The following is a 27,476-nucleotide window of genomic DNA, read 5'->3' on the forward strand; positions in this document are numbered from 1 at the left end:
TCCTGCTCCTCACAGTGGTTAGCGAGGCTGCCCGGTGACAGGAGCCTAGGCTGAGGGCAGGCAGAGTGGGCTGTCTTGAGGGCCGGGCATGGTGACCCCGGGCCCTGTTTGCTGGCGTCCCACCCGGACTGTGAGAGAGAGGACCGGCAGACCGAGAGAGAGAGAGGACCGGCAGACCGAGAGAGAGAGAGGACCGGCAGACCGAGAGAGAGAGGACTAGCACAGCCCAGCTCTTCTCTGCAGACTGGATACAATGCGAAGGTCTTCTCACACTCGGCGCTTGGCTTCCCACAGGACACGGACTTGAAGAAGACGGTGGACGAGAGCGCACGGGTCCAGAGAGCCTACAGCCACTACTTCGACCTGACCATCGTCAATGACAACCTGGACAAAGCCTTCGAGAAGCTGCAGGCGGCGGTGGACCGGCTGTGCGCAGAGCCGCAGTGGGTCCCGGTCAGCTGGGTCTACTGAAGCTCCTGCACACACCGAAAGGGAAAGCGGACTTATTTATTTTAATTTTTCTAACTTTTTACAGAGTATCTTTCTAATCATATCAAGTTGAAGTAAAAAAAAGAAACAAAAAATGGAAAAAAAATGCGCCGAACCGGCTGGAGAGCTTTTGTACTGCGGCTGGGCTCAGGTGAGCCTGTCCCTTTGTCTCACCAACAGATAAACACAGACGATACTTGAAATGATTTTAATTTTCTATTTATTGCAAAGTCCAAGGTGGTCGGATGCAATTGCTTTAACCAAGACAGGACACTACTCTGTGTTAAGAATGATTACAGATGTGTTCCCCGAAAGGGGGGCGATGTCACGGTGGTACAGGGCTACCTGCTCCGTGTGAATGATGTGAAGGCAGTTTTTCCAGTTGTATTCATCTCTCATGTTTGTACCAGGATTTCCCTAATTCAGTAATTCCACTGTGTTCCAAAGCTGCTTTCTAACCCAGAACCGTTGCTTCTGAATTTTGTGAAAACCAAGGCAGTACTGGAGTTTTAGATTGACTTTCAAGGAATCTTCTGTTCCATTAAAACCCTCTGTGTCTGTTTGTTTTTTGATTGTAGTTTTAGGACACAAGCTTGTTTCTTTTCAGTGTTCTACTTTAGATTGTAATGTTTGTGACAGTCTAGTTGAATTGTTTTGCTTTTGCTGTTGTAAAAAAGGAATGATGTTCTTCATGGAACAAGGAATTGATTGTTTTAAATGTCTGCCTCCAATGCAGTTACTGTTATAATTTCTAGAGAGCTGTTATTTTTCATGTGTACTTTTTTTTTCTGTGTCCTGTGCGTTTAGTGTGGTGTCATTTCCTTCGTTCATGTCCTGGTTGGACAGGACTGGAGACAGAGGTGTTCTACAGAAGGAAAATGTTTGGGAGCACTTGTAAACCCAATAAATTAAAGATTTTGCTTACTTTTGCTGAACAGCCTACCGTAAAGCATAATTAACAAAGTGTTCTGCAGTGACAAATTCCCTGCAAGCATCTGGCATCCAGAAGTGAACACTCTGAAGTCTCAGGACTTCAGTCGCAAGACAGAAAATTCCCCTGGTCTTTGATCGTTGGCAGCGAGATGAATGGTACATGCAAGCGAGCGGCCTTCAGCACCTCCACCGTCACCAGTGCGGTCAGAGATGTGTCTGTGAGAACTGCCGGCCCGAGTCCCCTTCGCTTCGGGCCAGTGCGTAGCGAGTGTGTGACAAGCAGGTGGTTTAAAACTTCAGCAGCACAAGCACAGCCCAAACACTAGGACAGCAATTCCACTCTTCTTCTCAGTTCCCAGTGCAGGCCTTGCGATTGGATTTAAATGTAAGTATAACAGGGAAGAGCTCCGTGCTTGTAGTAGCACCGATTATATGCTGGTGATGTGGACCATGTCAGCTTTCTTGTTACCTGCAAGAAGCCTGGCTGATTTAGAAGCATTTAACCCATCATATAAACATTTGCCAATTTTTAATGCACTGTTTGAGTGAAAATCAAAGTCTCCTCTCCTGTGAAATACACAAGAAATTCAAGCTTTTCCAAGGTTATTTTTTATTAAACATTTTATTTCAACTTTCATATAAAACACTGTGCCATATCAATTATTATGTAAATTGTGAATTGGCCATGGTTTGGTTTGGTCCATGATCTCTAACACTGCCATTTACAACTAAAATAAAAACTATAAATTATATATCTATAAATACTGCCTGGTTTTCCTTCTGTGGGGCTTGGGTATTTTTTTTTTCAGCAGTCCAAGCTGAAAAATTTTGATATTGTTCATCAAAACTCTTTTTATTCCCTGTAGGTCTGAGTGAAACATGCTTGTACAAGCTTGTGTTGAGCAAGGAGCAAGCAAACTGCCCATCCCAGCTTACAGCCCAATGAGACTGCAATAGAGGTTAAATAATACACTATACATAAAGGGGGTGTTAGTACAGGGTTTATTAATAGTTGGTCAGGAGCAGAGCTGCAGTCCGCGTACACTATAAACGCTGAATAACTGGTTAGAGAAACCAAGCGAGAGCCCGCAGCCTCTTCAGATGTCTTAAGAATTTGGAGGTTGACTGATCATTATCCTTTTGGAGTCTGATGAGGACAATACGGGTGCCGAGCTCTCTGTGGCAGGTAGAGTAGGTGTCAGCTGGAGAGATCCCTCTACATGTCCTGCACCGCCCGGTCATGAGGAGTTCTCGACCATGCTCGTGCGTTGCCTCCTTGTTCTTCTTGGGAGGCTGATATCCAGACATGACCAACCCACTGGGAACACCGGCGTGATAGGGAGAGGAAAAGGAAATCCCAGGCAGAGAGAGCATGGTCACCCCTGGGGAACACAAGCTTCCCTCCACAACAGCTGGGGGAGGAAAGGCAGGGCAGACGGAAGGGGCTGTGATCAGTCTACCCCTAGAGGAGGTGGCAAGGGTGTTACTCCCAGAGACGGAGAGCACCCTGAAGATCCCTGCACTAGAGTACTGGAGCTGGGAATTCCAGGAATCTAAGGCTGCGGATTACACCAGCATAACGTCACACCCTCTCTCCAAGATGATGAAAAGCAGCAGCCTGCCAGCACAGCATTCCAGCATGGATGTCTGAAAAAATCCTACAGAAACTGACTCATGCCGACTACAATAATGCAGAACTACGTGTTGACATTTGGCAAGTCATGTTACAGTACTGATGACAATGAAGAGGGGCTGTGCTCTTATCTTTCTGCAGATTGATTCCTCCTCTTGGGTGCTCTGGAGGTGGTCCTGTGCCAGGCTAAGGAAGGTTTGCTGCACGGTAAGTGTATCCCAGCCTCTTAACCCTTCCCAATTAGGAAAAACTGTTAAAACCAAGTAAATATGACAAAAGATCTTAAACCATTTAGTGTCACCTGTCTTCCACAGCACCTTAAAAATGATCCCAATCTCAGCTCTACCTAACGTACAGTGGTTTAGGTTTAAACAAGCTTTGTCCTCAATGTTGGATGATGAAGGGCTTATACTTGGAGTTTGTGTTTTCTGTATTAAAATATTGTTAGAAATACTGACACCCGGCCAGCATGAGCTAAAATTAAATGATCTTCATAATGACACTGTTGCTCCAGCCTATTCCTCTCACAGTCCTGTGACTTGTGATCTTTCAACAACAATCATATGAAGATCATTTTCAGGATAAAGACTGAGCATAACGTTTTTTTGTTTGTTTAAAAAATACATTTTTATAAAAATTTTTAAAAAACAGCACATTACTAACTGCATGTATTAATACATATAACTTACAGAGAAGAAATGTTTCTAAACATACCTATTAGCTGAAGCTGAACTGTTACAGTTCATGCTTGCTTGGGGTTTGGTAGCCCATATCTGTAACAAGCCTGAAGGGCACAACGTGCATTTTGTTTTTAAAGACAAATGTTTCAACAATAAAACAGTTTTCAACTCCTTACAGAAGTTTAAACATTCACATCCTCTAATTGAAATTAAAAGTGAGGCTCACTTTATCTACTTAATTAAGTCAATTAAATCCAGATAAATGTATACATAAATTGTCAGTTGCAATCACAATATTGGAAAGCAGACGATTAGATTATTAGAGATTAGATTTTCTTTGCATTACAATATCCTTAATAAACATTTAAAAAAATCTTTAGAATATTTTTAAAACGATATGATGCACTTACAGAAATATTAGTCACGAATGCTGGTTTTGTTTTGATGTTTGCTCAAGACAAGTACATGTGGCAGCATATTTCTTCATAAAACATAGTTACACGTCTTAGAAGACTGTCCCTCCGACAGATCAAATACACCACAATCCTCACTCCAATTCTTTGCAATGACAGAAGAGGGAATATCGTTTGAAAATTCACTTTAAAATGTTGTGCTTGGATAACATTTGTTTGAAGTAATTTCCCGACACCAATACATGTGCAACTTCCAGAAGCCACCAGTACTGTACCTCTGGCAAACAACAACGTTCCCTCGTCTCTGTACTTCCCAGACTCGCAGAGCCATGCGTGTCTCTGAAAAGACTCTTTCAACCTTTTACACTCAACATGAACACTTTCTCGCAACAGAACCCCACACGATAAGAAGAGACTGGGTTTACAGAGAAACCTACGGAATAATTGCACAAATGCACCCTTCCCCCCCAGTACAGCTCTGCTAAAAGACAGAGGCCATTCTGGGCAGCCACAGCCCATCTCCAGATCGCAGGGAAGACTAATCGAAGTGTACCCCCCCAGCAACGCTGTACAGGACGCTTTCACACTTCCGAATGATACTGGGATATGCCTTGTCACGTCAATACAAACTGAAGCTTTTTTAAAAAAAAACATGCTTGCTTAAACAATAAATGTGCAATTCTAAGGAGAGGGACTAAAGCAGTTGGGAAAGAAAATAAAAGTGCTGTTTTGTGCTCTCTGTTTGTGTAAGAAGAGTCTTGAACTGCTGCAAACTGTTATTTCACAGGACACACAAAGCGGCTTAAAAAGACAAGTTGTTAGAAAACGAAAGTGATTCTAGTGCTGCTGCTATATGACACCAGCCCAGCAGAGGGCTCCGTTTGTGCCAGCACTCTCCCCGTCAGCACTGCGAGTTTCAGCAGCAAGAAGGAGCCGGCTCTTGTCGGTCAGCCTGTGGGTCTCGGGACCCCCGCGCAGCTGAGCTGATCACACCCGGAGCAGCCCCAGCGCTCAGCCTCGCTCCGTGCCCAGGGCAGCCAGGCCCGTCACGGCGGCGCTCAGGGCCAGAGGCAGGAAGCCCGGCTGCTGCCCAGTCAAGGCCGTGAGCGCCGCCTGCCCCCTCTGGAGGGCGACGCTGCAGGAGGAGAACAGCAGCTCGACCACCCGGAGGGTCTCCTCGTCGGTCAGGGCGGACAAGGCCCCGTCACTCAGGCAGGCCTCCCCTCCGCTCAGGAAGCTGCGGAGCTGGCAGAGCAGCGGAGAGATGGAAGACGCTCAGTCAGTCCCGCACCATGGCCCTCGAGCCGTGACCAGCCTGCTCTAACTGACCCTGCGGTTCACCGGGCCTGGGGCGTTTCTCTCCCAGGAGCACTACACTAAACAAGCCTGGCGGGGGGGGTTCTAGTTCTCTCAGGCTCGAATAGTGTCGAAACACGCTGACGAATACAAAGCGTGTGAAACTCGGCCGCAGCCCCCTCGGTCACGAGGAATGAGCCAGGGAGGAGGCAGGGCGGTGCAGGACCACGACACGCCTGCACTTCCTTCCTGGGGCAGGTGGGGTTTCGCTCACCTCCCGGCACTGAAGTGCTCAGGAATAAACTCTCCATCTACACGGACCCAGCAGGACAGGGCACCAGCGTGGAGCAGTGCTCAGGGTCCTGGACTCACACCCAGAAGGTTGTGGGATCAATTCCCAGGCGAGAAACTGCTCTTGTACCCCTGCTGTTGCACAGTACTTCACCTGCACTGCTCTAGCAGTCTGAATGGCTGCAAGTGTCAAGGCTCTGGATTAGGCATAATACCCACCAAGCACTCCACAGCCAGCAGGGTCTCTGGGTTACAGCAGCAGCTCAGTGCCGCTAGACCAGCATCAGGCATCTCTGAAAAGAACAATGATCAGTATTAATGATGTTTCAAAACAGGTTACATTCATACATTCATTTAAACACGACCTTCAAAACATTACAGGATTCTGTCATTAAGCTGTTGATGAGCTTCCTAAAATGACAGTCGAGTAGATTGTAGCTGGTAAAAGGACCACACTCCCCTGGCAGTGATGCCAGTAACCCAGCCCCCCCCCGTTCGCGAGCGGACGGACTGCTCCCTCGGTGATCCCTGCCATGACGCAGTCTCACCGTCGGCCGCGCTGAGCAGCGCGTGAGTGGCGGAGAGGAGACGAGGGGCTGGCTGGGCGCCCGTCTCCTCCCCCTCCTTGTGCCCCATCTCTGCCAGCAGGGCTCGGACGCTCCGTCTCTGTGAAGGCTGTAGCTCCGCCAGGTCTGCCAGCGCGGGCTGCTCCCCTCGGCACAGCTGCTCGAGCTGGGACAGGCCAGAGACAGAGAGACAGAGAGACAGAGAGACAGAGAGACAGAGAGACAGAGAGACAGAGAGAGCAGGAGTAACGTCAGACACCCCTGGAGCCCTGTTACACTCGCAGTGCCGGGAATCACCTGGGTCTTACTGTGTGCGGGTTATTTTGCCAAACGAATGCCAACAAAGGACATAAATCTGAGGTCTTCTCCATGTCAGACCAATACAGGGCCAGTACGGCCTGTTCTAGAGAGAATCCAGTAGACTCCGAGGACATTCCAGCCACACTCCCACCCAGAGCCGGCCCAGATAACTCCCGTATGAAGCAGTCTGGGCTGTCTGTCAGGCTGTTTCAGGAACCGAGCTGAAGACACTGCGCCTGTCCCGTCCCGAGTCCTTACCGCGCTCCCCACCACGGACACCACCTCCTTCTCCGCCAGGACCTCGCTCACGGCCCGGAACAACGCCGAGCGCCGCGCCGCCGGCAGCTCCACGAACACCCGGAACAGCGCGCTCAGCCCCTCCAAGTCTACAAGAAACAACCGGCACAGCTCCTTCACTTCGGATCCTCCGAGCTGCAGGGAGAGCAGCTCCGCGCAGGGTTGGAGCCTGACTGATCGGCACACAGGCAGGAGCCTGAAGCTTGGTTTTCGCTTGGCCTGGTCCTCACAGTACCTTACTGCTGGTGGGGCTCTGTGGGGACATCACTCCTGTCCCAGGACTAGGCCACATGCTGGCCCAAAGCCTTGCAGAAGTATCACTTCTTAAAAATTCTTCAAATTCTCTACTCGAACCCAATGCAAAGAATCGAATGCAAAACAGAAGACAAAACCCTACATACTCTGAAGAATGCAAAGACAATTCAGGCCAAAACAGGCAAAGCACCAAGGCCCGAACTAAGGCAGAAGATCTGGAGCCAGAAACCACTGTCTGCAAGAGCTTTAGAGACTCGTTGCCATTTCTTTGTGAAGCAGTTTTGATGGTGGCAGAAGTCAGTGCTTTGCACTGCATTTTAAAAGAGCCGTGTCAGGGAGGCTTTCTCTCAAAACCACAGACCTCAGGAAATGCAATCCTACAAGCTAAAAATATGAGACACTGAGCGGGAAGTGGAATTCTCAGAACTGAGAGCGCCACATGAGGAAAAAAATACGTGTGAAGTGTGGACTGTGAGCCTACATGCACGTGTATAGAGTATATTCACTGCTCTGCTGGACCAGAAAACAGACACACTGCCAAGCTCTGGGTGCCTCCTCACCTCAGACCAGACTATATGTATGTACTGCATGCAAGTGTGTGTTTATATGCAGTTCCATACTTACGAACTACTTAAAATGACAAAAGTTTCAACTAAAGATCATCTTAAACTTCAGGGAATGATTCTGCACTATGCTCTGGCACTGCAGGCTGATTTTGAACTTGACATGACATTATCTGGTACACAAAAGCAGGATGGCTCTGCATCTTATTTTCTGGTCATTTTGCTCACAAAATCAAGGTCCATAATAAACAGAGCATTAAATTGCACTGGTGTATGTCTGGCATCTTTTTTCATAAGTGTTTTTATTTCTACATATATGCCTCCCTACCGATTGAAGTACCAGAACCAACACAACATATGAAACAGTGAGCGCTGTCGACTGAGGGCACAGGGAGCTGCCGAGTTGTGCAGAGCAGTATTGAGGCGTGCCACTGTGCCAGCGGTGCCAAGCTGGGCTTGAGTGAGTGGACACACACAGAGGGGACCAGTGCAGCCAAGTCAGACCCTGCTAAGCAAGCTGCTGACCTCAGGCTTCGGCACACGGCTCAGGGGACAATGCAGGGCAGGCGCTGGCCCCACCCCCCGGAGAACAAGTGCATGTCGTCTGGGGAGTCGATGTTCAATTAGAAATAAAACTCTCATGGCTCTAGGAAGGCTGAACCTCAACCACCTGTGCTAAAAGGTGAGGAAGGACATCCATCAATTACTGGTCAGGGAATTTTCACATTCATCCAAGGCAAAGTGCAGCAGCTAAACCAGAAAGTAACTAGGACCTCGGTACTTATTTCAAATCACACTCTGCACTGCAACAGAGCATTCTGTTCAGCGCTCAGCTGAAGGCCCACTCTTGTGGAGAAAAACTGATTTTTATAATTACCAAGTCCAAGTGGCAACTCTGTCCTTTGAAAGAGAAATAATCTGTTTTCTAATAATTTTGCCACAGTGAATATTTTTGTGTAGTGCACAGTTTAACCCGTGTAAGTTGCCTTAGATGTAGGCATCTGCTAAATAAATGATAACTTCTTACACAAACTGCAAAATAGCTGCCAACATCATTGTAAATAAACCAGACAAAAACTTATGTAAATATAATTTATTCCTAATTCACATGACCCACTGGGGCACACAGATGGAGGCCACTCGCCTCACTGTGGTGCCCGTTAAGAGAGTTTTGTGCACCTGAACCATTTCAGGTTCAGGATAGCAAAGGAAAAGAATCCAATCAACATATTTTGACTATAATCCTTCTCTAACGCACGAAGAGCAGCTCTGGGTGGGTAGTGTATCTCAGACACCTGTGGGACAGTCCCCAGTGTCACAGGCAGTTTGGATCCTTCAAGGGCGATCTTCATGCTCACTCAAGTCACACAACAACACTGGGGGCCTGGGCGCGTGAGAACAGCACACAGCTGCACTGCAGGATGATGCAAAGGGTAAGTGTGACCTACCTTCCCTCAGAACGGTCAGTGGAGCCTCGCTCGGGACAGCCTCCGGAGAGCCAGGCCAGCGGTCAGTCAGGCCGTCCACCACGGACACCATGTCGCACAGCGGCAGCCTCTTCACTCCGTCCACTTCAAACCCGCCATGCGTGTCCGGCAGCAGGCAGAGCTCTGCCACAGCAAGAGAGAAGGAGCGCACTCATCTCACAGGAGCTCCCCTTGCTCCACACAAGATAACCCTGGGCACACTGGGCTCGGACCCTCCCCGCCCGGCCGCCGAGGAGCGCCGGGCTCCGACCCTCCCCGCCCGGCCGCCGAGGAGCGCCGGGCTCCGACCCTCCCCACCCCGCTGCAGAGGAGCGCTGGGCTCGGACCCTCCCCGACCTGCACAGCTCCAGATGGAAGAGAGCACTGAACTACAGCTTGCTCACCGTACTCCCCGTTCAGTTTCACATCGAGCTCTATGATGCTGTAAGCGAGAGTGGTCTTGGGGGGGATCTCCAGGATGACGTTGCTGTCCAGCTGGAGGCTACCATTCTCATTCACCGAGACCTGGCAGACAGAAAACCAGACTGCGTCAGCATGGTGTGGAGCTGTGTGAGCCGTTACCTACCACTACAGAGCGTTTTAATGATAGTTCCTTGGGTTTATACAGAGCGTTTCATCCCAAAGGATCCCAAGGTGCTTCATCATCCCCGACTGCACAGTGGACCACGGGGAGGAGAGAGAAACACTCTCTCCAGTTGAATTAAGGAGGAATTGAGTGAGGTCGGAACGTACACACTCAGAGTGTAGCCAGGACACTGGGGATTACCCACAACTGGGGAGTAAAATAATACAATAATGGTCGAGTTCGCACAAGTGCAGGCATGCGTCTGCTGAAATAAGCAGCACCAGAGAAAGAGATCCAGACTCCCTCACATGGGAGTACCAAGGACGAGACAGGAAATTCACTCTTATTTTCACCTGAAACGCCAACTTCTCAGTAAAACATCTCGAGCAGCTGAACGGGGTAAGAGCCCTTGAAAAGCTGCAGCAGACGTCTGTTACAACAGCCAGGGCACAGAGTGGGACGCTGGGGAACGAAAGGGAATGCATGAGCCCCCCGCAGCCCTCGCCCCGCTCGTACCTGGATCCTCCTGGGTGCGAAGCTCAGCCGCCCCGCGCAGCTCTCCTGCTCCTGGACCCGCTCGGCGATGGAGCACTTCTGCGTGGTGAAGACCTTCTCCTTGAGCAGGCAGAACACCTCCCCCCTCCGGCCCCGCGTCTGCTGCACCAGGCTGTGCTCCATGTTCAGGGCCCTGCGTGAGGAAGCGCCCCCCGCTGCGGCACACGTCATGTTGGAATGGGCAGGCTGCACATTCATTTACTAAGTGGGCTGACACTCGCGTGGGCACACGTGTGCTTTACTCAACCAGTTTGGGTGAGGCGCCTTGGCAGAAACGGTGTCTCACTTGGAACTCGAACCCACAACCTCTCAGTTAGAGGTTACAGGTACAGATCCACAACCCCTGCTCCACAGCTACCCATTTGTTCCTTTTAATTACACGTGTACTTAAACGTGTACAGAATGATTTATATTATTACCGTTGCACCATTTTACCGCAGGCAGGGGAATGCTCTGCCAATCCTGTCAGTTTTTATCCAAGTGTCTGAGCATTTTCTTTCCTTCTTCTAAGAAAGCGTTCTGAAAATATGCTGAATCAGTTCTACGAGAATGACGACAAAGCGGGGATTCCCAGACTCCCAGACTGGAGTGCGGCTATTAGGAATAGGGAAGGATGTGCAGGGCATCATGGGACTGGCGCGCAAACCACGGCCAAAGACTTCTCTCCGTTCAGACGCACTGTTGAGAAATACTCTCTAGAAACATGACACAGCCACCTGGGAAAGCAGGCAACCATCACCAAAACTGAGGCAAATCGGGCCAAAGAGGTTTCTCAGCCAGCGCACCGCAGCACAGTTGTAACAGAGGACCAGAGCTGGCCAGCTGAAACAGGACTGAAGAGAGGCGCTATCACCGGAAGAAGCATACTGTTACCCCACACCTCGACAGCCGCAGACAGACAGGCAGGCTCACACTGCAATTCTTTAAAATCAGTTTACCTACAGTAGCCATGACACTCACCAGGAATAAGTGGCGGATGGACAAAGGACGGATTTTCCCCAAACTAAGTTTTGTGTAATGAAATATATTTCTAAGGGGCGAGAATTAAACTTAAACAGAAAGCTTGAGCAGTAGTCCGGCCCTCACCTGCCCCTCTCGCCCCGCTGGACTGGACCGGACCGGCCCTCACCTGCCCCTCTCGCCCCGCTGGACTGGACCGGACCGGCCCTCACCTGCCCCTCTCGCCCGGCTGGACCAGACCGGCCCTCACCTGCCCCTCTCGCCCCGGCCGGACCAGACCGGCCCTCACCTGCCCCTCTCGCCCCGCCGGACCAGACCGGACCGGCCTGGCCCTCACCTGCCCCTCTCGCCTGGCCGGACCAGACCGGCCCTCACCTGCCCCTCTCGCCCGGCCGGACCAGACCGGCCCTCACCTGCCCCTCTCGCCCGGCCGGACCAGACCGGCCCTCACCTGCCCCTCTCGCCCGGCCGGACCAGACCGGCCCTCACCTGCCCCTCTCGCCCGGCCGGACCAGACCGGACCGGCCCGGCCCTCACCTGCCCCTCTCGCCCGGCCGGACCAGACCGGCCCTCACCTGCCCCTCTTGCCCGGCCGGACCGGCGCTCACCTGCCCTCCGAGTGCTGGAGAAGGTGATGCACGTCCACCTCCTGCTTCCGCAGGCTGCCGAAGCTGGACTGCAGCTTGGTCGAGCCCTTGCCCTCCACGTTGAGGCCGAGCTGCCCCACCGACGTCTCCACCTTCCCCGACACGCTGTCCCCGAAGGTGCCCTCGTACGTGAGGAAATCCGACTCCACGACGACTGGAAGGGACAGAAGACAAGAACTGACAATGGGCAGCGAATCCTAACCCTCCCGGTTTTGGAATTGGAGGTTTCCTGTTTTCTACCCATGGCTCAACATTTCCACAAACACAGTAGACGAACGCTAAGACAAGCTGCTATTTCAACTTTTATGATGAGATAATGATGCTCCCCACTTATGTTACTGGTTAAAAAAACGGCACAATCCTGACCTCCCCACTTCACGCTGTGTCTCAGCACTGACAGCAGCTTGGCGCACGTCTACACACGCACACGCGCGCACACACAGGTGTGACGCACGAGTGGAGGGTCACAGGGAAGAGTACCGGGCTCGAGGGGCTGGTCTCCATGCAGCACGTCGCCCAGGGTGAAGTCGGAAGAGATGTACTTCGTCTTCTGCCAGAGCCAGAACCTCCGGCGCTTCACCAGCAGGGCCAGGGGCTGCAGCTTGTCCGAGTCGTTCAGGCAGGACACGGGAATCAGGCAGCCGCCCAAGTCGATCTGCTTCACAAAGTTACTGGTGGCTTTCGCAAACATCTCCAGGGACACACGCGCCTGGCGGGGAGAGAGAACACCCTCATCAGCCACTCAGCCGCCTTGCAGTGCCGATTCAAGGAGTCACCGTAGAGAGAGAGAGACAGTGAGCAAAACACCTCGTGCGAGAAAGTCAAATAGACACCGCAAGACCAGTGGCAGAAATCCTGCCCTAATCAGACAAAACAATTGGACTGCTCCACTCCTTTCCAGAAGCGAGAAACTGGACACGGACTTGGCCAATACTGGGGTTTGATTCCATCCCTGCGACCTCGTCCCTGTGACCTGTGAGCTCCCCATTACACAGCCCAGCCCAGGGTCAAGAGCACCGCCCAGCCCTGCAACAGGACTGACAGCTCTCCTCCTCCCCTCAGCAAGGTGGCCACACCGACACCCCAGCCAGCAGCACACCTGATCAGGGACAGACCGGCTCGACGCGGAGCCCGGCACAGAGGTTAAATACCCCAAGACAAGATGGGAGAGGCCGCACGACCATTTTGATATCTGCAGGGCTGACAGATTAACACTGGCTTTAGACAACCGTAGCCACCGTTTTGAAGAACTGTGAAAGAAGAATCACATTTCTCCTTTTGCGGAAAGAATTCCTAAAGACATACAGCACGTTTCTTATAATTCCCAATGAATACTAAGGTTACCAACGTTACACCTCTCATGAGCGAACATCCTGACCTCGAACCCTAACAGACGGGCTTTTCTCCCCAAGCAGCTGTGGACGGTGTGCGGTCCAGTTCCTCCCAGGCGAATGCCTGGTGAAGCCCAGCCTTTCACAATGACACATGACGAGCACAGCTCCGGCCCTCTACACCACTGAAGATCCAGGCGTGGGAAGGACTTCAGTTTCCTTTTCCGGAATAAAGTACCCCTGGCATTCACAAGATCACTTCAATTAACATGAATATTTCAACCTCACGCTAGAAGCAGCAGGTGCAGGTCAGCTGCGTGTTTAATTAATGCGCAGATCAGGTCGCGTTTCCTTCAGAGCTGAGGTGCCGACAGGTGGGAGCCGTGTGGCGAAGGCGAGGCCCACAGACAGGGGTTTGATGAGCAGCACATGAAGGAGAAGAGCTCATCCATGGCAGTTCCTGAACCCCAGCAAGCCAGGACCTCAGGAGAGCACAGCAGTGTTTCAGGGCCTAGTTCACATCCTAATCGAGGCCCACAGAAAGCATGCAATAAAAAACCCACTGGACGTTAACTGCAGGCAGATTTGTTGGCTGGATGTCTTGATAATGAGCAACAGTGTTTACAGTCCGGGAGGTCTGCCGATTATCTGAGTGGGCAGGGGGGTTTCCAGACTGGGAATAACCTGCTGTAAACACCAGGCCTGTCGGCCAGGGAGCGGCCGAGTTTTACAATCCAGTCCTTCCAGTGGAAGAGACGGTCCGCACAAGGAGGCGTGCTCATCGCGTCTGTTCTGCCACAGCCACAGAGGCAGCGACACAGGGCTGCCAACACCTTACCTGACTGTTTACCACAGTCAGGAGACTCTGCGAGAAATGATCAACAACAACAAAACAACAAAACAACAACAAAAACCCGGACGTTTTGAGGTCCAACTCCAGGAACCAGCGAGGAGCGAAGCCTGGGTGGATCTGGTGCTGGCACACGATCGAGAGACGGGGAGGGGCACCGGAGCAAGGGAACTGTCCGGCTCTCCTGGAGATTCACCACACAATTCCAGGATTCCCTCTCCAGCTCCGTCACATCGGTGCTCTGAAAGACCTTCTCTCAGAGATATTTCAGCAACACTTTCCGACTTAAGATTTAAGGAAAACTTGAGGTTTTCTGGCTCTGACTTGCACGGTCTTCTTCGGAGCCAGCCTCGGTACTCTCTCAAACACAGGTGAGCCATCAGGACCCCCACAGCACAGCGCAAGCCCTCACAAGGCAATCTGCCAGCCTCAGCCCAAGGGATCACAGCTGCTGTAGGTACTACAGCACCAGGAAGTGTCTCTTTACTGATGCCTTTAGTCTAATGAGTCCAGTTCAGATACACCCAACACAGTACAAACACTTCATTCCAGATGGGCACATAACGAGCAGGCTTGTTTTCCTCCACCCCCACTCTCAGTTCCGGTTCTGTTTTCTGCCAGCTCAGAGAGGGCCACTGCCTTGACATTGGGAACTGGAGCCGAGAGAGGAAAACTGACCCCAGGACCTGTGGCCAAGTGCTTCCCAGCTGCTGCACAGACGCAGGCCTGAATGAACGGATTAGCCAAAGGCATGATTTCACACCAGGGGTCGCCAAGGGCTCTTGCCTGCATCTTGGTTACCAGCTTTTCTCTGCCACTGATTTCCTTGATGAACTTGTAAAGCTCCGAGAACTAAAAAAAAAAAGTATTAACGAGTAGGCTTTCAGGCTGAAGCTACACACGCAGTGTAGGTACTGGGAGCTGTCCAGGAACTTTATTAAAGCTGAAGTCGAGAGAGAGACTTCACAGCTGCAACTGCAGACAACACGTCAAGTAAAGCAGCACTAAGTGCTACATTCTCTACATGTCCCAAGGAAACATATTTTGCATGACATACCTCAGCGGTGCAGCGAGTCCCACTAGTTAAAATTAACAACCGGGGCAGCCGAAGTCACATGCGGGCTCCAGCGGCGCAACAGACAGAAACACGCCGCCGGCGAGCAAGGAGGAGGCGCCTCCTTCTGCACCGCCACAGCGCGACGCCCCGGGGTCCCGCTCGGCACTGCGCTCCTCTGGGCAAGCCGGGGCTCCGCACGCCGCACCCGGCCCATCCGGTGCAAACCGCCGGCGACCCTGAGCCCGAGCTGCGGCGATGCTGGACCCACCGCCTGCCCGGCTGCACGCCTGCCGGCTCCGTTTCCCTGCCCCGGGGGCGAAGGTGCAGCAGGGCGGGTCTCCGGCTTCAGCGCCGCCCGCTCTTCCCCAAACACTGGCAAACGAGCCGCAGACCACGATTTACTCCCGGCCGAAGCTCTGAACGTGAAGACACACAACACTCACCGCGACTGCCGAGCCCAACGCCTCGCTCCCCCGGTGCAGCAGCAGCAAGAGTCGCGCCGGGGAGGGTCCCGTCAAGTTGCTCTTAAACCGGTCCCCGAGCCCCGCCCCCCAGCCAGCCTCACTGGACAGCCGCCCTGTCAATCAGCGCGTCTTCGGCCAGCCGTGGGCGGGGCTATCTCCGCTCTCCGCAGGCCGGCCCCAGCGAAGGCTGTTAAAAAAAAAGGAAAATTAAATCCTTATGTTGGGACAAGAATGGACTTGTTGGGTCTGCACGTTTTCCAGCTTGAAAAAACAAATAGAAACGGGGGTTTATATCCCTCTGTATGACACATGAAAAAAACTGTACTGTTCAGACAATATTGAAGAACGTTCAAAAGCCCCTTTGAAGGCTGCGCTGCTTTGTGACTACCCTGTTAACCTCCATCAGCGCAGGCAAGTGCACCCTTACCTGAGAGAAGACTGAGAGGTGTTCAGGGGTGTGCAGATTGCGCTGCTGAGACGTGAGTGGCAGGAGAACACTCACACTGGAGAGTGAAATACTTGACTCGAGCTGTGTGGAGACATCAGCACCGAGCAGACTCCACTGCCCTGCCAGCCGGACTCTCCTGTGTACTGTACAGAGAGCCCTCTGTTGTCCTGTTAGTGCTCAACACCAGTAGTGTACCTGAGAGCCAGGCCTGTCCTGTCTTTGGAAATGCCCGTGTGTCTGTGTCTGTCTGGGTCTGTCTGTGTTTCTGTCTGTGTCCCTGTGTGCTGTCTGTGTCTCTGTGTGCTGTCTGCGTCCTGTCTGTGTGCTGTCTGTGTCTGTGTGCTGTCTGTGACTCTGTGTGCTGTTTGTGTCTCTGTGTGCTGTCTGTGTCCTGTCTGTGTGCTGTCTGTGTCTGTGTGCTGTCTGTGTCTGTGTGCTGTCTGTGACTCTGTGTGCTGTCTGTCACTGTGTGCTGTCTGTGACTCTGTGTGCTGTCTGTGTCTCTGTGTGCTGTCTGTCTCTGTGTGCTGTCTGTGTCTGTGTACTGTCTGTGTCCTGTCTGTGTCCTATCTGTGTCCTATCTGTGTGCTGTCTGTGTGCTGTCTGTGTCTCTGTGTGCTGTCTGTGACTCTGTGTGCTGTCTGTGACTCTGTGCTGTCTGTGTCTGTGTGCTGTCTGTGTCTGTGTGCTGTCTGTGTCTTTGTGCAGCTGGTGTCTGTGTGCTGTCTGTGTGCTGTCTGTGTCTCTGTGTGCTGTCTGTGACTCTGTGTGCTGTCTGTCTCTGTGTGCTGTCTGTGCCTGTGTACTGTCTGTGTCCTATCTGTGTGCTGTCTGTGTGCTGTCTGTGACTCTGTGTGCTGTCTGTGTGCTGTCTGTGTCTCTGTGTGCTGTCTGTGACTCTGTGCTGTCTGTGTCTGTGTGCTGTCTGTGTCTTTGTGCTGTCTGTGTCCTCTCTGTGTCTTTGTGCAGCTGGTGTCTGTATGCTCTCAGACACAACTTAAAACAGGTACAGCACCAGCACCCTTAACAAATAACAGGTCAGAAGAGAAGTAGTATATAGGCGTATAATTAATTGAGAGATAATGTGGAACAAAAGTCAGAGCATACTGCTGCCTGCACTGTGTGAGTGTGACCCCCCTGCTGTAGAGTGGGACCCTAAAAGCCTTCCAGGCCCCAGTGAAACTTTCCAGGCTGTCAGGAAAGGTGGGTAATGTGCCCCCTGCTGGGAAAAAGACATGGTGCACTTGGATATTACAATGGAAGGGAAACATTAACACATGTCCTCATTGACCTCAGCCTGACCCCTCTGTGTGACAAGACCAAGAGCTCACCTGAGGCTCAGAAGACCACACTTCAAGCTTTCTGACACTTCGGAAAAAGTTTTGATAAATTCAGGGAATTCTAAAAATGTTTCTGGAAGTGTGGGTGTGTGGAACCTGTTAATCCAAGGCTGTCATTCTCGTACAGGTGACATTCTCTGCCCAGCCACGGGTTCGACTGCTCTGGAGGCCTTTGTTCATTATGCTCTAGCAGGGGAGCCTTCAGATCGTGGCTGATCTCTGCACTCGCTGAGTATTAGACCCACGGCTCTGGAAAGACACTGGGCAATGGTGCGATTGTGATGAAAGGTGGAGCAATTGTATTCCTCAAAGCTGGATCAGGAGTTTGTCTTCTTTCACACTACTAGTACGTCAGCGCTGCGTTTTACTGGTTTTATTAATGTCATAAAGATATAAGGTTCACCTGACGAACACCTGAAGGCATATTCTCTCACTGTGTGTCCAGTGCCAGATCCCTGTGTGCAGCACTTCCTCAACTCAAACACCCTGCTGTTTCTGAATGACTGTGAGGTCAAGGCTGGGATAACTGTGATGATGTAATTAAGATACCATGGCTGCAATATTCTGTATTCCAGAGGGAAGTTAAAGTTTAAACACATTTTTGCCATTATTGTGACAGAATGGGGATATAGAGGAAGTGAGTTCAGGGACAAGAGTGTTAAGAAGACCTCACTCTCTGTAGCCCTGGTTGCTAAAGTTTGTTGTCAGGGCAGAGAAAACTACATTTCCCAGTGAGCAATGGGAATGATGTCAAGCTTATTTCCTGGTTTAGGAGCCACAGATGATGTCACTTGGTCTGTGTCTCAAAGTATCAAAGGGCATGGCAAACACAGATCTAGATCTCTTATCCGAAAGCTCTTTCTATGCTTCACACCATCACATACTGATGATTTTTTTTAAAGACACTTGTTTACTCCAAAAGCAAGTATTACTACGTTATTTGACTAAAAGGTGTGACCATCGCGGTTCTGTGCGGTGTCATGCCCCCCGCCACCCGTTCCGTCCCGCAGCACCTGGGGCACGAACCCGGGTCTCCGGCATAACGTAACAGGGAACCAGCCGCATGAGCTAAAGGAGACCTCCCTCAGCCCAGGCAGCTGAGGTCCCTGCTACACGCAGGGAGGGCGATGACGTCACCGTATCCGAACTAGCTCCGCTACACAGGCATGATCCATGCTCAGTCTCCACCAACCCAAGATCTCAACATACCCTCCTGCGGACATGTGGATTCAGAGAAGTTCTGGTTCAAACTCAGCCTGCTGTCCAACTCCTTTCCTGTTGCTCATGACCCTGCAGCAACACTACCGGAGTCACAGCAGTGGAGTCGTCTTGGTCAGCCTGCCGTTGGGCTGAGGTCTCATCTGTCGGGAGCTGTGGCAGGAAGGTCCTCTGGGTGGTTGCTTAATTTTCAATCCACTGCCACTGTACCAGCCAGATTGAGAGCTGGACTCAGCTGAGCAACTGATTAGTTTTGCCATTCAAGCCACCTGATCTCCATCTGAGGAAGCTCCTCCTGCAACCTTAGACACAAATATTCCATCCTGAGAGCATAATGTCCGAGCACAGGTATTCCTACCTGCTGTAAACAAACTGCACAGGTATTCCTACCTGCTGTAAACAAACTAAACTGGTACTCCTGCCTCAACAAACTGCACTGGTACTCCTGCCTCAACAAACTGCACAGGTACTTCTGCCTCGACAAACTGCACAGGTATTCCTACCTGCTGTAAACAAACTGCACTGGTACTCCTGCCTCAACAAACAGCCCAGGTACTTCTGTCTCAGCAAACTGCACTGGTACTCCTGCCTCAACACACTGCACAGGTACTCCTCCCTCAACAAACAGCCCAGGTACTTCTGTCTCAGCAAACTGCACTGGTACTCCTGCCTCAACAAACTGCACTGGTACTCCTGCCTCAACAAACAGCCCAGGTACTTCTGTCTCAGCAAACTGCACTGGTACTCCTGCCTCAACAAACTGCACAGGTACTCCTGCCTCAACAAACTACACAGTTACTCCTGCCTCAACAAACTGCACAGGTATTCCTACCTGCTGTAAACACACTGCACAGTTACTCCTGCCTCAACAAACTGCACAGGTACTCCTGCCTCAACAAACTGCACAGGTACTCCTGCCTCAACAAACTGCACAGGTACTCCTGCCTCGACAAACTGCACAGGTATTCCTACCTGCTGTAAACACACTGCACAGGTACTCCTGCCTCGACAAACTGCACAGGTACTCCTGCCTCGACAAACTGCACAGGTATTCCTACCTGCTGTAAACACACTGCACAGGTACTCCTGCCTCGACAAACTGCACAGGTACTCCTGCCTCAACAAACTGCACAGGTATTCCTACCTGCTGTAAACACACTGCACAGGTACTCCTGCCTCAACAAACTGCAGAGGAAAAAACAGGAATGGACAGTTAACTCCACCCACAGAAGTAAACTAAATTACTGTACCTCAGTGAGAGGTACATCTCTTACTGTGTTTTTGTTTGTGTTTGCAAATTACTGTCTATGAATAATTATCCTACCAATGTTTGCATAAAATTTTTACAATTACAAACTTCTGTTTTTTAAGCCTTGGAATACTTTAACAGAACACACTTTTCACAGGTGAACTCTTGTTTACGAGAGCCACTGTAGGTCTGTCTGCTGCCACATTACTTGTGATTCTGGAATTACTGACTATACTGTATAGTGATATGAAGCCAGTCAATACTCCGGGGACAATAATGTGGCCTGTGGTAAGGGCAGCGACTGTTCCGAGCTGAGATCAGGAATTTCTCTGATGAGCAGCGATACTGCAGAGGAAGAAGGCTGTGTACTACAGTGTCCAGAGCTGCAAATAACCTGTGGCTGGGAGCAATAAAAATGGCTTTTATACTCCTTAAAATAGCTCCAGAAGGACTGCATCTTACAGAAAATTGCATCATGCTAACTAGTGACTGGGTGGCGTCTCAAAACAAGAGTTTTATAAGGATGTTTCTGTTTTTTTCAAACAGGAATGTTACTACCAATATCAGCATGAGACTCAAATGGCAGCAGAAAAGGCATTCTTATACTGTACCTGTGTTACAAATTCATACTTCAACACAATAACACCAGAAATGAGAAGAATGCACTTCAATCCTGTAGATAAGCTTATCCCAGACTGGTTCTTCCACGCCTCTACAACAAATAATCTTAATTTAGAAAGTTATTCAAATGAATATATAAGAATCAATTTGACACCACAATACTCTTTTCCTCTGGTCCATATAAGATCTGTCTATGGCAAGTTACTGAGCTTTGCCAGCTTCTTAAGAAAGTGAGTTTGTTCTGGATATACATGAGCTGAAAACTAAGCGACCCTGTCGTAGAGGATTAAGGTCTCCCGCTAGGCGGGGATAACACGATGAATCCGGGGGTTTCAGCAACTGTGAACCGGGGCACCCCAGTCCCCGACAGCACTGCCCTCTACTGGCAGGTGACCAGCTGTGCCACTGTGGGACCATGACACACAAGAGCTTCACGGCACCAGGGTCTTGTCTGTGCTGGGGTTTCTTCTTGACCTGCATTGCAATAATAGGTTTCAGAAGAAACGCCCTCTATACAGAAGCAAAAGATGGCCTCACACTATCTGGGTGTGCAGTTTCAGATGAGCTTATCAGCTCTGGCTTCCTTGGCAGTAAATGCCCCTCCCTTCTGACAGACCACAGACTGCAGTCATATGTACTGATAGACGTTACGTCTGAAGTAAGAGAGGAATGGTGTACGATATCCATAAATTCTGGCTTACTCTATATATTCGTTTTTGATTTATTTTTTATACTAAGGCTACAGTGCTTTTCAGACAGTTATGAAGTTTTACTACAACTTTGTTGTGGTGCGGGGCACAACACTAATTTACAATTATCTAAAACTTATCAGAACATGTTCATATACATGACACAGAATATTAATATAAAAAAATTATAAAAATGTTAGTTCTTGGGTAACACACATAAACCATTTTAAAAAAATATTTACTGAATCTTTTTTATTCTAATGGAGAGTTAATTCAATGAAAGTTTTCACTCTTGAAATAAGAAAACTGCAGAGCTGAAATTAATGCAGATGTGATGTGACAACATTTGTCTCACGTGGTTTTGAGGTTCAGAGAAGGACAGCCTCTATCCCCTGCAGGAATGAAATAAAGACAAAGCAGTACCAGTGAGAGTCGAAGAAGACAGATTATCAAGCTTTACAGAAGAAACTCTGAAGCTCCAGCATCGTGACTGGAGACATGATTGCCCCAGTGTCACAGACAAGGGTTGAGTGACTTTTTTTCTTAAATCTTTTAATCAGATAAATCCTTTGGGAACAAATTCTCCTTCACAGTGATGGACTGGAGAGTACCCACTTGTATGGCCTGTACTAGAGTTTTCTGTCCTATGGTCACAACAGCAGAGCAGCATCTTTAACAAGTGCAACAATATTTACAAGTTTTCAAGAAAACCTATCCTAATCTTGCACTTCCAATCGACTGCGTTTGTAACTCTCACACCCGGGACTTTTCCATAGCGTGTCCCTCTCTTTCGGCACACATCCTCTCAGCGCTGTGCGCCTCACTCTGTCACAGATGGACCAGTCCTGTACTCGTCGTTGCAGAGACCTTCCCTTCACCCCGTTCATCCGGGATCGGAGTCTCTCGTCTCTTCAGCCTCATGCTTCACTCAAAACACAGCAGCTCTGCGCCCAACGTGCCGCCTGCCTGTGTTTCTCTTTCGGGTCTCCTGATGAAAGCAAGCCTCCAGGATCTCTGAGCAGCTGCAGGAGCTGCCCACACAGCAGTTTATCCTCCTTAGTTCCTTCGTTCTCCTCTGTCCCCTCCTCTCTCTCCATTTCTGCTCGAACAGCCAATCTACCTCAGCCTTGTTCTGTCTCTGCCATCTCCCCAGTCCTTCTTTGTCCATTGCAGGAGCCCCAGGTCACTGACTCCCACACAGAGGCAGTTCGCACTGCACCCAGGTTTCCCCACTCGCCCCCACACTGTCTCTAGCACATGGGCCAAGGCAGCTACAGTGATGGTACCCCCCGTCCAACTGGTACTGCAAGTACCATCATTTGACCCTTCCCTCCCCCATGTCTTTAACTGCATAAAGTACATTTCTTTTTTTTACTAATAAAAAGCAGCAAACCCCTCATTGCAGTTAAAATATTTTATTAAGCCCATTTCTGTGTCAACAGCACGAGATATTTAAAGTGAGAAATCTGGAAAACAATCTTACAACGTGCTTAAAGGAAAAGTGGAGCTTGCCAGTGTTACACTCTAGCCCAGCTGTCGGACAGACTGATGTGTCCCTTTGTTCTGCATTCCTTCAAAATGAATTAAATTGCTCCTAGAATCATCATGATACCTTAGCAATCCCCCAGACTGTGCTTTTTTGAACCTAGAATTTTTCCACCTTTCAGAGACGTTGGGCTTCAGCACCAACATTGCTTTTCTTTGGATCTGTAAGGACTTACACTTGGTGCTCACCTAGTGCTCACCTGTAATGTCTTAATTCAATTGCAGATTTCGAAACCTGTAGCCACAGTATCCATGACTATTCTGTTTTAATGTGTCTGTCATTGTTCAAACATCTCTCCAGAGCACCACTAATCTAAACGATGACCTGGAGTCTCTCACCCAGGCAAACCAAGCAGTAGCTGTGGTAGTGGCTACAGTGCACCATGCATGCCCATGCCTCCTTTCCCCACAGGATCCCAGAGCGCCTTTCTCGTGCGCTGCCACTGTGTGCTTTATTGACATGGAAGCACAAGCGTTGGAAGGAATTTTCTTTGGCAAGTCTGGTTGTCCGACCGGCAGACTGTACGCATGATGTCGAAGCCTCCAGGTCCTTCTGAGCACACGTGCAGGACCGGGACACGCGCTGCTCTGTGAATGTGCAGGTGGTATGCGATTCGGACAGTGGGCACAAGGCAGGGCCACAGGTCTGCTGCAGACCACACACGCATAAGTGTGAAAATACAGAGGCGCTATATTGTATGTATGTCTGTATGAGGTGGGAGGAGACCAGGGCACCAGGAGAAAATACACATGGCCACTGGGAGGTGGGGGGGGTGGAATTTGGGAAGTTTAGTAGCAGTGTAACAGCAGTGCAGCAGGCTCTTCACATCAGGCAAACCACAAGTCTCCACTGCCCCCTCTACAAAACAATCGTCACAACGTTTCTCTCTCTACAGTGTCACAACACAAATTTAAATTAACATATTGCCACTCTTCCCATTAACATATTTTAAAAATATTAACATATTTTTTTAAAGATGCCGCATTTGCACTTTTGGAAACTCAGACAAGAAATTCAAACTGCAGCTCTGACTGGCCTGTTAGAATTAGTGTCTTAGATCTGACACTACATTTTCCAGGAGAGGCAGGCAAGACTCCATATGTACCTTTTTTACAGCATATACACACGCATAGTATATATACTGTTTATGCGTATATACACTTATATTCAAATCTATTACATTTAAATAAATGTAAATTAAAGTTTAGCATTGGTGGTAAAAACTGTATATCTAACATATAAGGCAACTGGAGAGTTTCTGCATTTTTTCAATGCAGTTTTCCGTTACGTTTTGGAGGTAGAAAATGTCAGAGGATTAAGACAGTAGCACATCACCAGGAACAGCTTTTCAAGAAACCCACGAACTCCCGGTCTTTGCTGATGAGGCCACGGTGGAGTCTGCCCAGGTGAAAGAGTTGTGGAAGCACAGGGCGCACCCAGGCCAGTCTCTCTGGGCTAAACACAGGCAGAGCCATGCGGAGCAAAATACCCTTCAAACACGACCACGTTTGCATATTTTGTCTACATTCAAAATATCTTTGTTTGCATAAAGAAGGCTATGCGTCTTTTCCAAGCACTGCATAATAAGGCATTTAGCTGTATGACAGCAGCAAGACGAACAGAGACGGAAAGACGACGTGTGAACAGCAGACGTGGATATTTGTCAGCGGAGAGCAGTGTTTCCCAGTCCTGATCCATGTCTGGTTTTCGTTCCTGCTGAACTTCACTCGCTGGGCTCCTCGAGCTCTTCAGCTGAAGCGCCTGCTTGTCCTTTTAAAACTGTTTCAGATCATGAGCTCTGTCCCACTCCTTCAGGTTCACCCTTTTAAGGAATGTGTTGATTTTAACCGAGGGGCCTCTGCAGTGCTGAGAAGACTGTACCAGTGTCACTCCCAGCTCTGTCTGCACAGCGGTGACTGATAAACAGTCAGAGATATTTGAAAGCTATAGGGGAGCAGCTATGTGAAACCAAGACTTCTTCACTCACTCTATGCTTTGGGGGGGCTCATTTGTGCCCTGACCGCAGACCACAATTAAAAACCCCTCGGCGGGTTCAGTTAGGCTCCTATAACGGGTGGAGGGCTGGGCTGAAACCCAGAGGACGCAGGGGCTGTCCACGACCAGGGCCGGGAAAGGCTGGTGACCGGCTCACCAGAGCACAGGGTTATCCAGGTTGGCAAAGCCTGGATCTCTCCTCAGCTCCCAGTAAGTCTTGTTGCTCACCCACGTATCGTCACTGGATTTCCTGCAAAATTGAAAGACAGAAAATCGCACCAGGCTGGAGTGCAGCAGCGGCCCTCAGCACTGCAGCGCAGCACAGAGAGCCCTGAGGAGCTGTGAGGACGCGGGGCGGCTCTGCTCACCAGAAGAACCGGGGCTGGTGACACATGCTGTTCTCCTCCAGGACCCGGCGCCGGTCCCTCTGGAGCTGCTCGATCCGCTGCTTCTGCACCTCGGCGGCCTCCACGTTCCCCTCCTCCAGCAGCCTGCGGCAGGCACGGGGTCGGTTACCGCGGGAACGAAGTGCCGAGCCTGGCTCTCGCCGGCCCTCCGGGAATCAGGGAACCCGGATAACGGGAAGCACACTTTGGCGGGCAGCAATAAAAACGGAATCTCTCCGCCTTCCCACTTACAGGGGTCTTAAGGAACCATCTCCTTTATCTTCAGCCAGAGCACGTTGATGCAATTTATTGTGAAATGTTTGTGAAATTTCAGACTCTTTGGCGCTGTGGGGTTGTTTCAGAAGGTTACTATGGGAGCCTGGCTGAAGAGGACACAAAGTGTTTATTTCCTTCTTCGGCAGGGAACTCTGTTATTTGGGAACATAATGGTTTGCAGGCGCCCACTGGGCTGCGGACTATATTCTGTAGGAGCTGTTACTGAGCAGGGGCTAGAAGAAAAGATGACTCCCTGCCTCCTCTGCTTGAGCCGTGGGATGATGAGGTTGCAAAGGCATGTCACAGCACCCCACTGTGCTCTTCTGGAGCCCTGGCGTTTAATCCGCATGCCATGTGGAAGCTACAGTGGCACCTCTGGCACTTTTAAGAGTTGTTACTGAACGATGTGTTACTGAACGTCAACACACACAGCACCTTCAGCAGCTTCACGTTTCTTATCTTATGCAGCCTGTTTATATGCACTGTGAAGCAGCAGAGGGAAGCTGTTATTCTGTACCCATTCAAGCAATGTGACGAAATGAAGCCCAAGCACTTTTCCTACCACAGTTTAGAACGAGCCAGGTGCTCTGAAGCACCTGAGAAAGGGCTTGTATTTCTTCTGAAATACTTCCTAGATGCTAATAAGACATTTCTTCACATTGAATATAAAAGATTAAAAAATAAGAAATATAGTACAGCCTAAAGAACTTTACAAACACACATACTGTACACAACAGCTTTTTCACCCTTCATTCCTCTCTTTTAAGCTGCTGTCTTTGTCAGGAAAAATAAAGCCTTAATTGATCAGGGGACAACACTGAAATACAATTTTCTATCAATCAAAAAGAGAGAATGAAATGCAGAAAAAAATGCTTCTGGGCTGAGAACAATGGATCTCATTTCACCATCCGAAACGACTGAACAGCACCAGGAAGGGGACGCTGCGGTGGGACGAGAGCTGTTTGTACTGAAAGTGTTGTGAACACAGGTACTTGTCGGAATGCGTGCTTCCCAAGGGCACGGGCCTGCTGGGAGATGAGGAGTTCTTCTCCTGTGGGGTTAAGTGCCTCTAATTCACTGGCAGGAGGGCCTCATTCATTAAGACATTGAGGAAATGCCGTTAAGACTAATTGTGCTGCGGATCTCTGATCTATCAACATCCTCATACAGCAGGACAGGAGGTCTCGACAGATTGTAGAGCTGCAAGAATATGTGATGCAGTTTTTATTTCTCTCAAAAATTCGCTCTAAAAGTCTGTGTTCTAATTCCATCTATCCTCACATCATGTCTCACACAAAACCAGAGGCATGGTCAGTCCACAAGGACAAAGCACCAACAGCGCCACCTGCAGACAGGACTCCCATTACTGCAGGTTGACTCATGCATTCAAGTGTTCTCTTTTCTTGAGTTTTATTACTTTTTTCAGAGTAATGGAGGCTGAGTGCTGATCCTTGTTTGTTAAATTACTGCAATCTTAATGCACAGCAAGGCAGAGAGTGCACTCCCTCATAGTGCAGGAGGCAGTGAGATGACCCCTCTTCAGTTACAAGCAGACTGTAGTTGAAGCATGCACATAAAGTGAACACTGACAGCCCCAGTGAAGGCCATGCAGAGAGCTGTGCACAGCTCACCCAGTAAAGTGAGCAGCACAGTGAGTTTACTGTGTCCCTGGACTGTGAGCTCTGGCCCAGGCCTGCTGTCATTAAAGATTCTCACCTTTGGTCTAATCTCAGTCTGGTGTCAGTGGGTGGCAGGAGCAATTTTGTTGCAGATTCGAGTTCATTCAGCTCCATGGCAAATTTAGTGAATCCATAGTACTGCTCATAATCATCAGGCATTGAATCTTAAAACAGACATAAAAAAACAGAATCAGACATTACATCGGGACCTGTTATATATATATTATGGGAAAAAATATGAATGAGCTCTTGCTCTTGCACAATGCTGAGAGGGCTGGAAATGTGTGAATTGTAATTCTATCCTACTCTTAAAATGCACCATAAACCTGAAAGGTGTTCTTTTCTAGACACGTATACTGTAGATACTGTATGTACTGCGGATGCAATGGAGTCAGAT

The 27,476-nt window shown here is 49.8% G+C and overlaps 3 protein-coding genes across 9 annotated transcripts in view; 1 reads left to right on the plus strand and 2 right to left on the minus strand.

Annotated features, from left to right (window-relative positions):
- The window catches only part of pals2b (protein associated with LIN7 2, MAGUK p55 family member b), a 42,013-nt gene extending 39,829 nt beyond the window's left edge, over nucleotides 1–2,184 (plus strand). For all 4 annotated transcript variants that reach the window (XM_088928707.1, XM_088928708.1, XM_088928711.1 and 1 more), the window contains one exon: nucleotides 295–2,184. In XM_088928707.1, the coding sequence (XP_088784833.1) occupies nucleotides 295–471 (177 nt within the window). In that variant the 3' untranslated portion in view covers nucleotides 472–2,184. The remainder of the gene's footprint in view (nucleotides 1–294) is intronic.
- LOC148823210 (gasdermin-E-like) lies at nucleotides 2,026–15,669 on the minus strand. 2 transcript variants are annotated; one of them, XM_088928713.1, is made up of 10 exons: nucleotides 15,169–15,669; nucleotides 12,411–12,639; nucleotides 11,892–12,084; nucleotides 10,285–10,456; nucleotides 9,587–9,707; nucleotides 9,165–9,326; nucleotides 6,860–6,987; nucleotides 6,284–6,467; nucleotides 5,955–6,028; nucleotides 2,026–5,393 (listed from the first exon to the last, which is right to left on the minus strand). In XM_088928713.1, exons 2-10 carry the CDS (start codon nucleotides 12,619–12,621, stop codon nucleotides 5,160–5,162), a joined length of 1,479 nt encoding a protein of 492 aa, XP_088784839.1. In that variant the 5' UTR covers nucleotides 12,622–12,639; nucleotides 15,169–15,669; the 3' UTR covers nucleotides 2,026–5,159. The 2 variants fall into 2 exon arrangements, with proteins under 2 accessions (XP_088784839.1, XP_088784838.1); XM_088928712.1 differs by having other exon boundaries at nucleotides 15,612–15,663.
- Nucleotides 15,670–22,599: 6,930 nt separating this feature from the next.
- The window catches only part of osbpl3b (oxysterol binding protein-like 3b), a 63,813-nt gene continuing 58,936 nt past the window's right edge, over nucleotides 22,600–27,476 (minus strand). For all 3 annotated transcript variants that reach the window (XM_088929166.1, XM_088929164.1, XM_088929167.1), the window contains exons 20-22: nucleotides 27,117–27,243; nucleotides 25,107–25,229; nucleotides 22,600–24,988 (exon numbers count right to left, since the gene is read on the minus strand). In XM_088929166.1, coding sequence (XP_088785292.1) covers nucleotides 24,892–24,988; nucleotides 25,107–25,229; nucleotides 27,117–27,243 — 347 coding nt within the window. In that variant the 3' untranslated portion in view covers nucleotides 22,600–24,891. The remainder of the gene's footprint in view (nucleotides 24,989–25,106; nucleotides 25,230–27,116; nucleotides 27,244–27,476) is intronic.

The sequence above is a fragment of the Atractosteus spatula genome, chromosome 12, assembly GCF_055471065.1.
Source record: "Atractosteus spatula isolate fAtrSpa1 chromosome 12, fAtrSpa1.hap1, whole genome shotgun sequence".
Classification (NCBI taxonomy): domain Eukaryota; kingdom Metazoa; phylum Chordata; class Actinopteri; order Semionotiformes; family Lepisosteidae; genus Atractosteus; species Atractosteus spatula.

What these genes read in the sequence shown, in the direction of transcription:
- LOC148823210 (XM_088928713.1), bottom strand. Translation starts at nt 12,621, where the DNA reads ATGTTTGCGAAAGCCACCAGTAACTTTGTGAAGCAGATCGACTTGGGC. An exon ending in CTCCAGCACTCGGAGGGCAG is followed by an intron (nt 10,457 to 11,891) that starts GTGAGCGCCGGT and finishes TTCCTCACGCAG; the next exon opens with GGCCCTGAACATGGAGCACA. An exon ending in TGCTGGCTGTGGAGTGCTTG is followed by an intron (nt 5,394 to 5,954) that starts GTGGGTATTATG and finishes CTGCTCTGCCAG; the next exon opens with CTCCGCAGCTTCCTGAGCGG.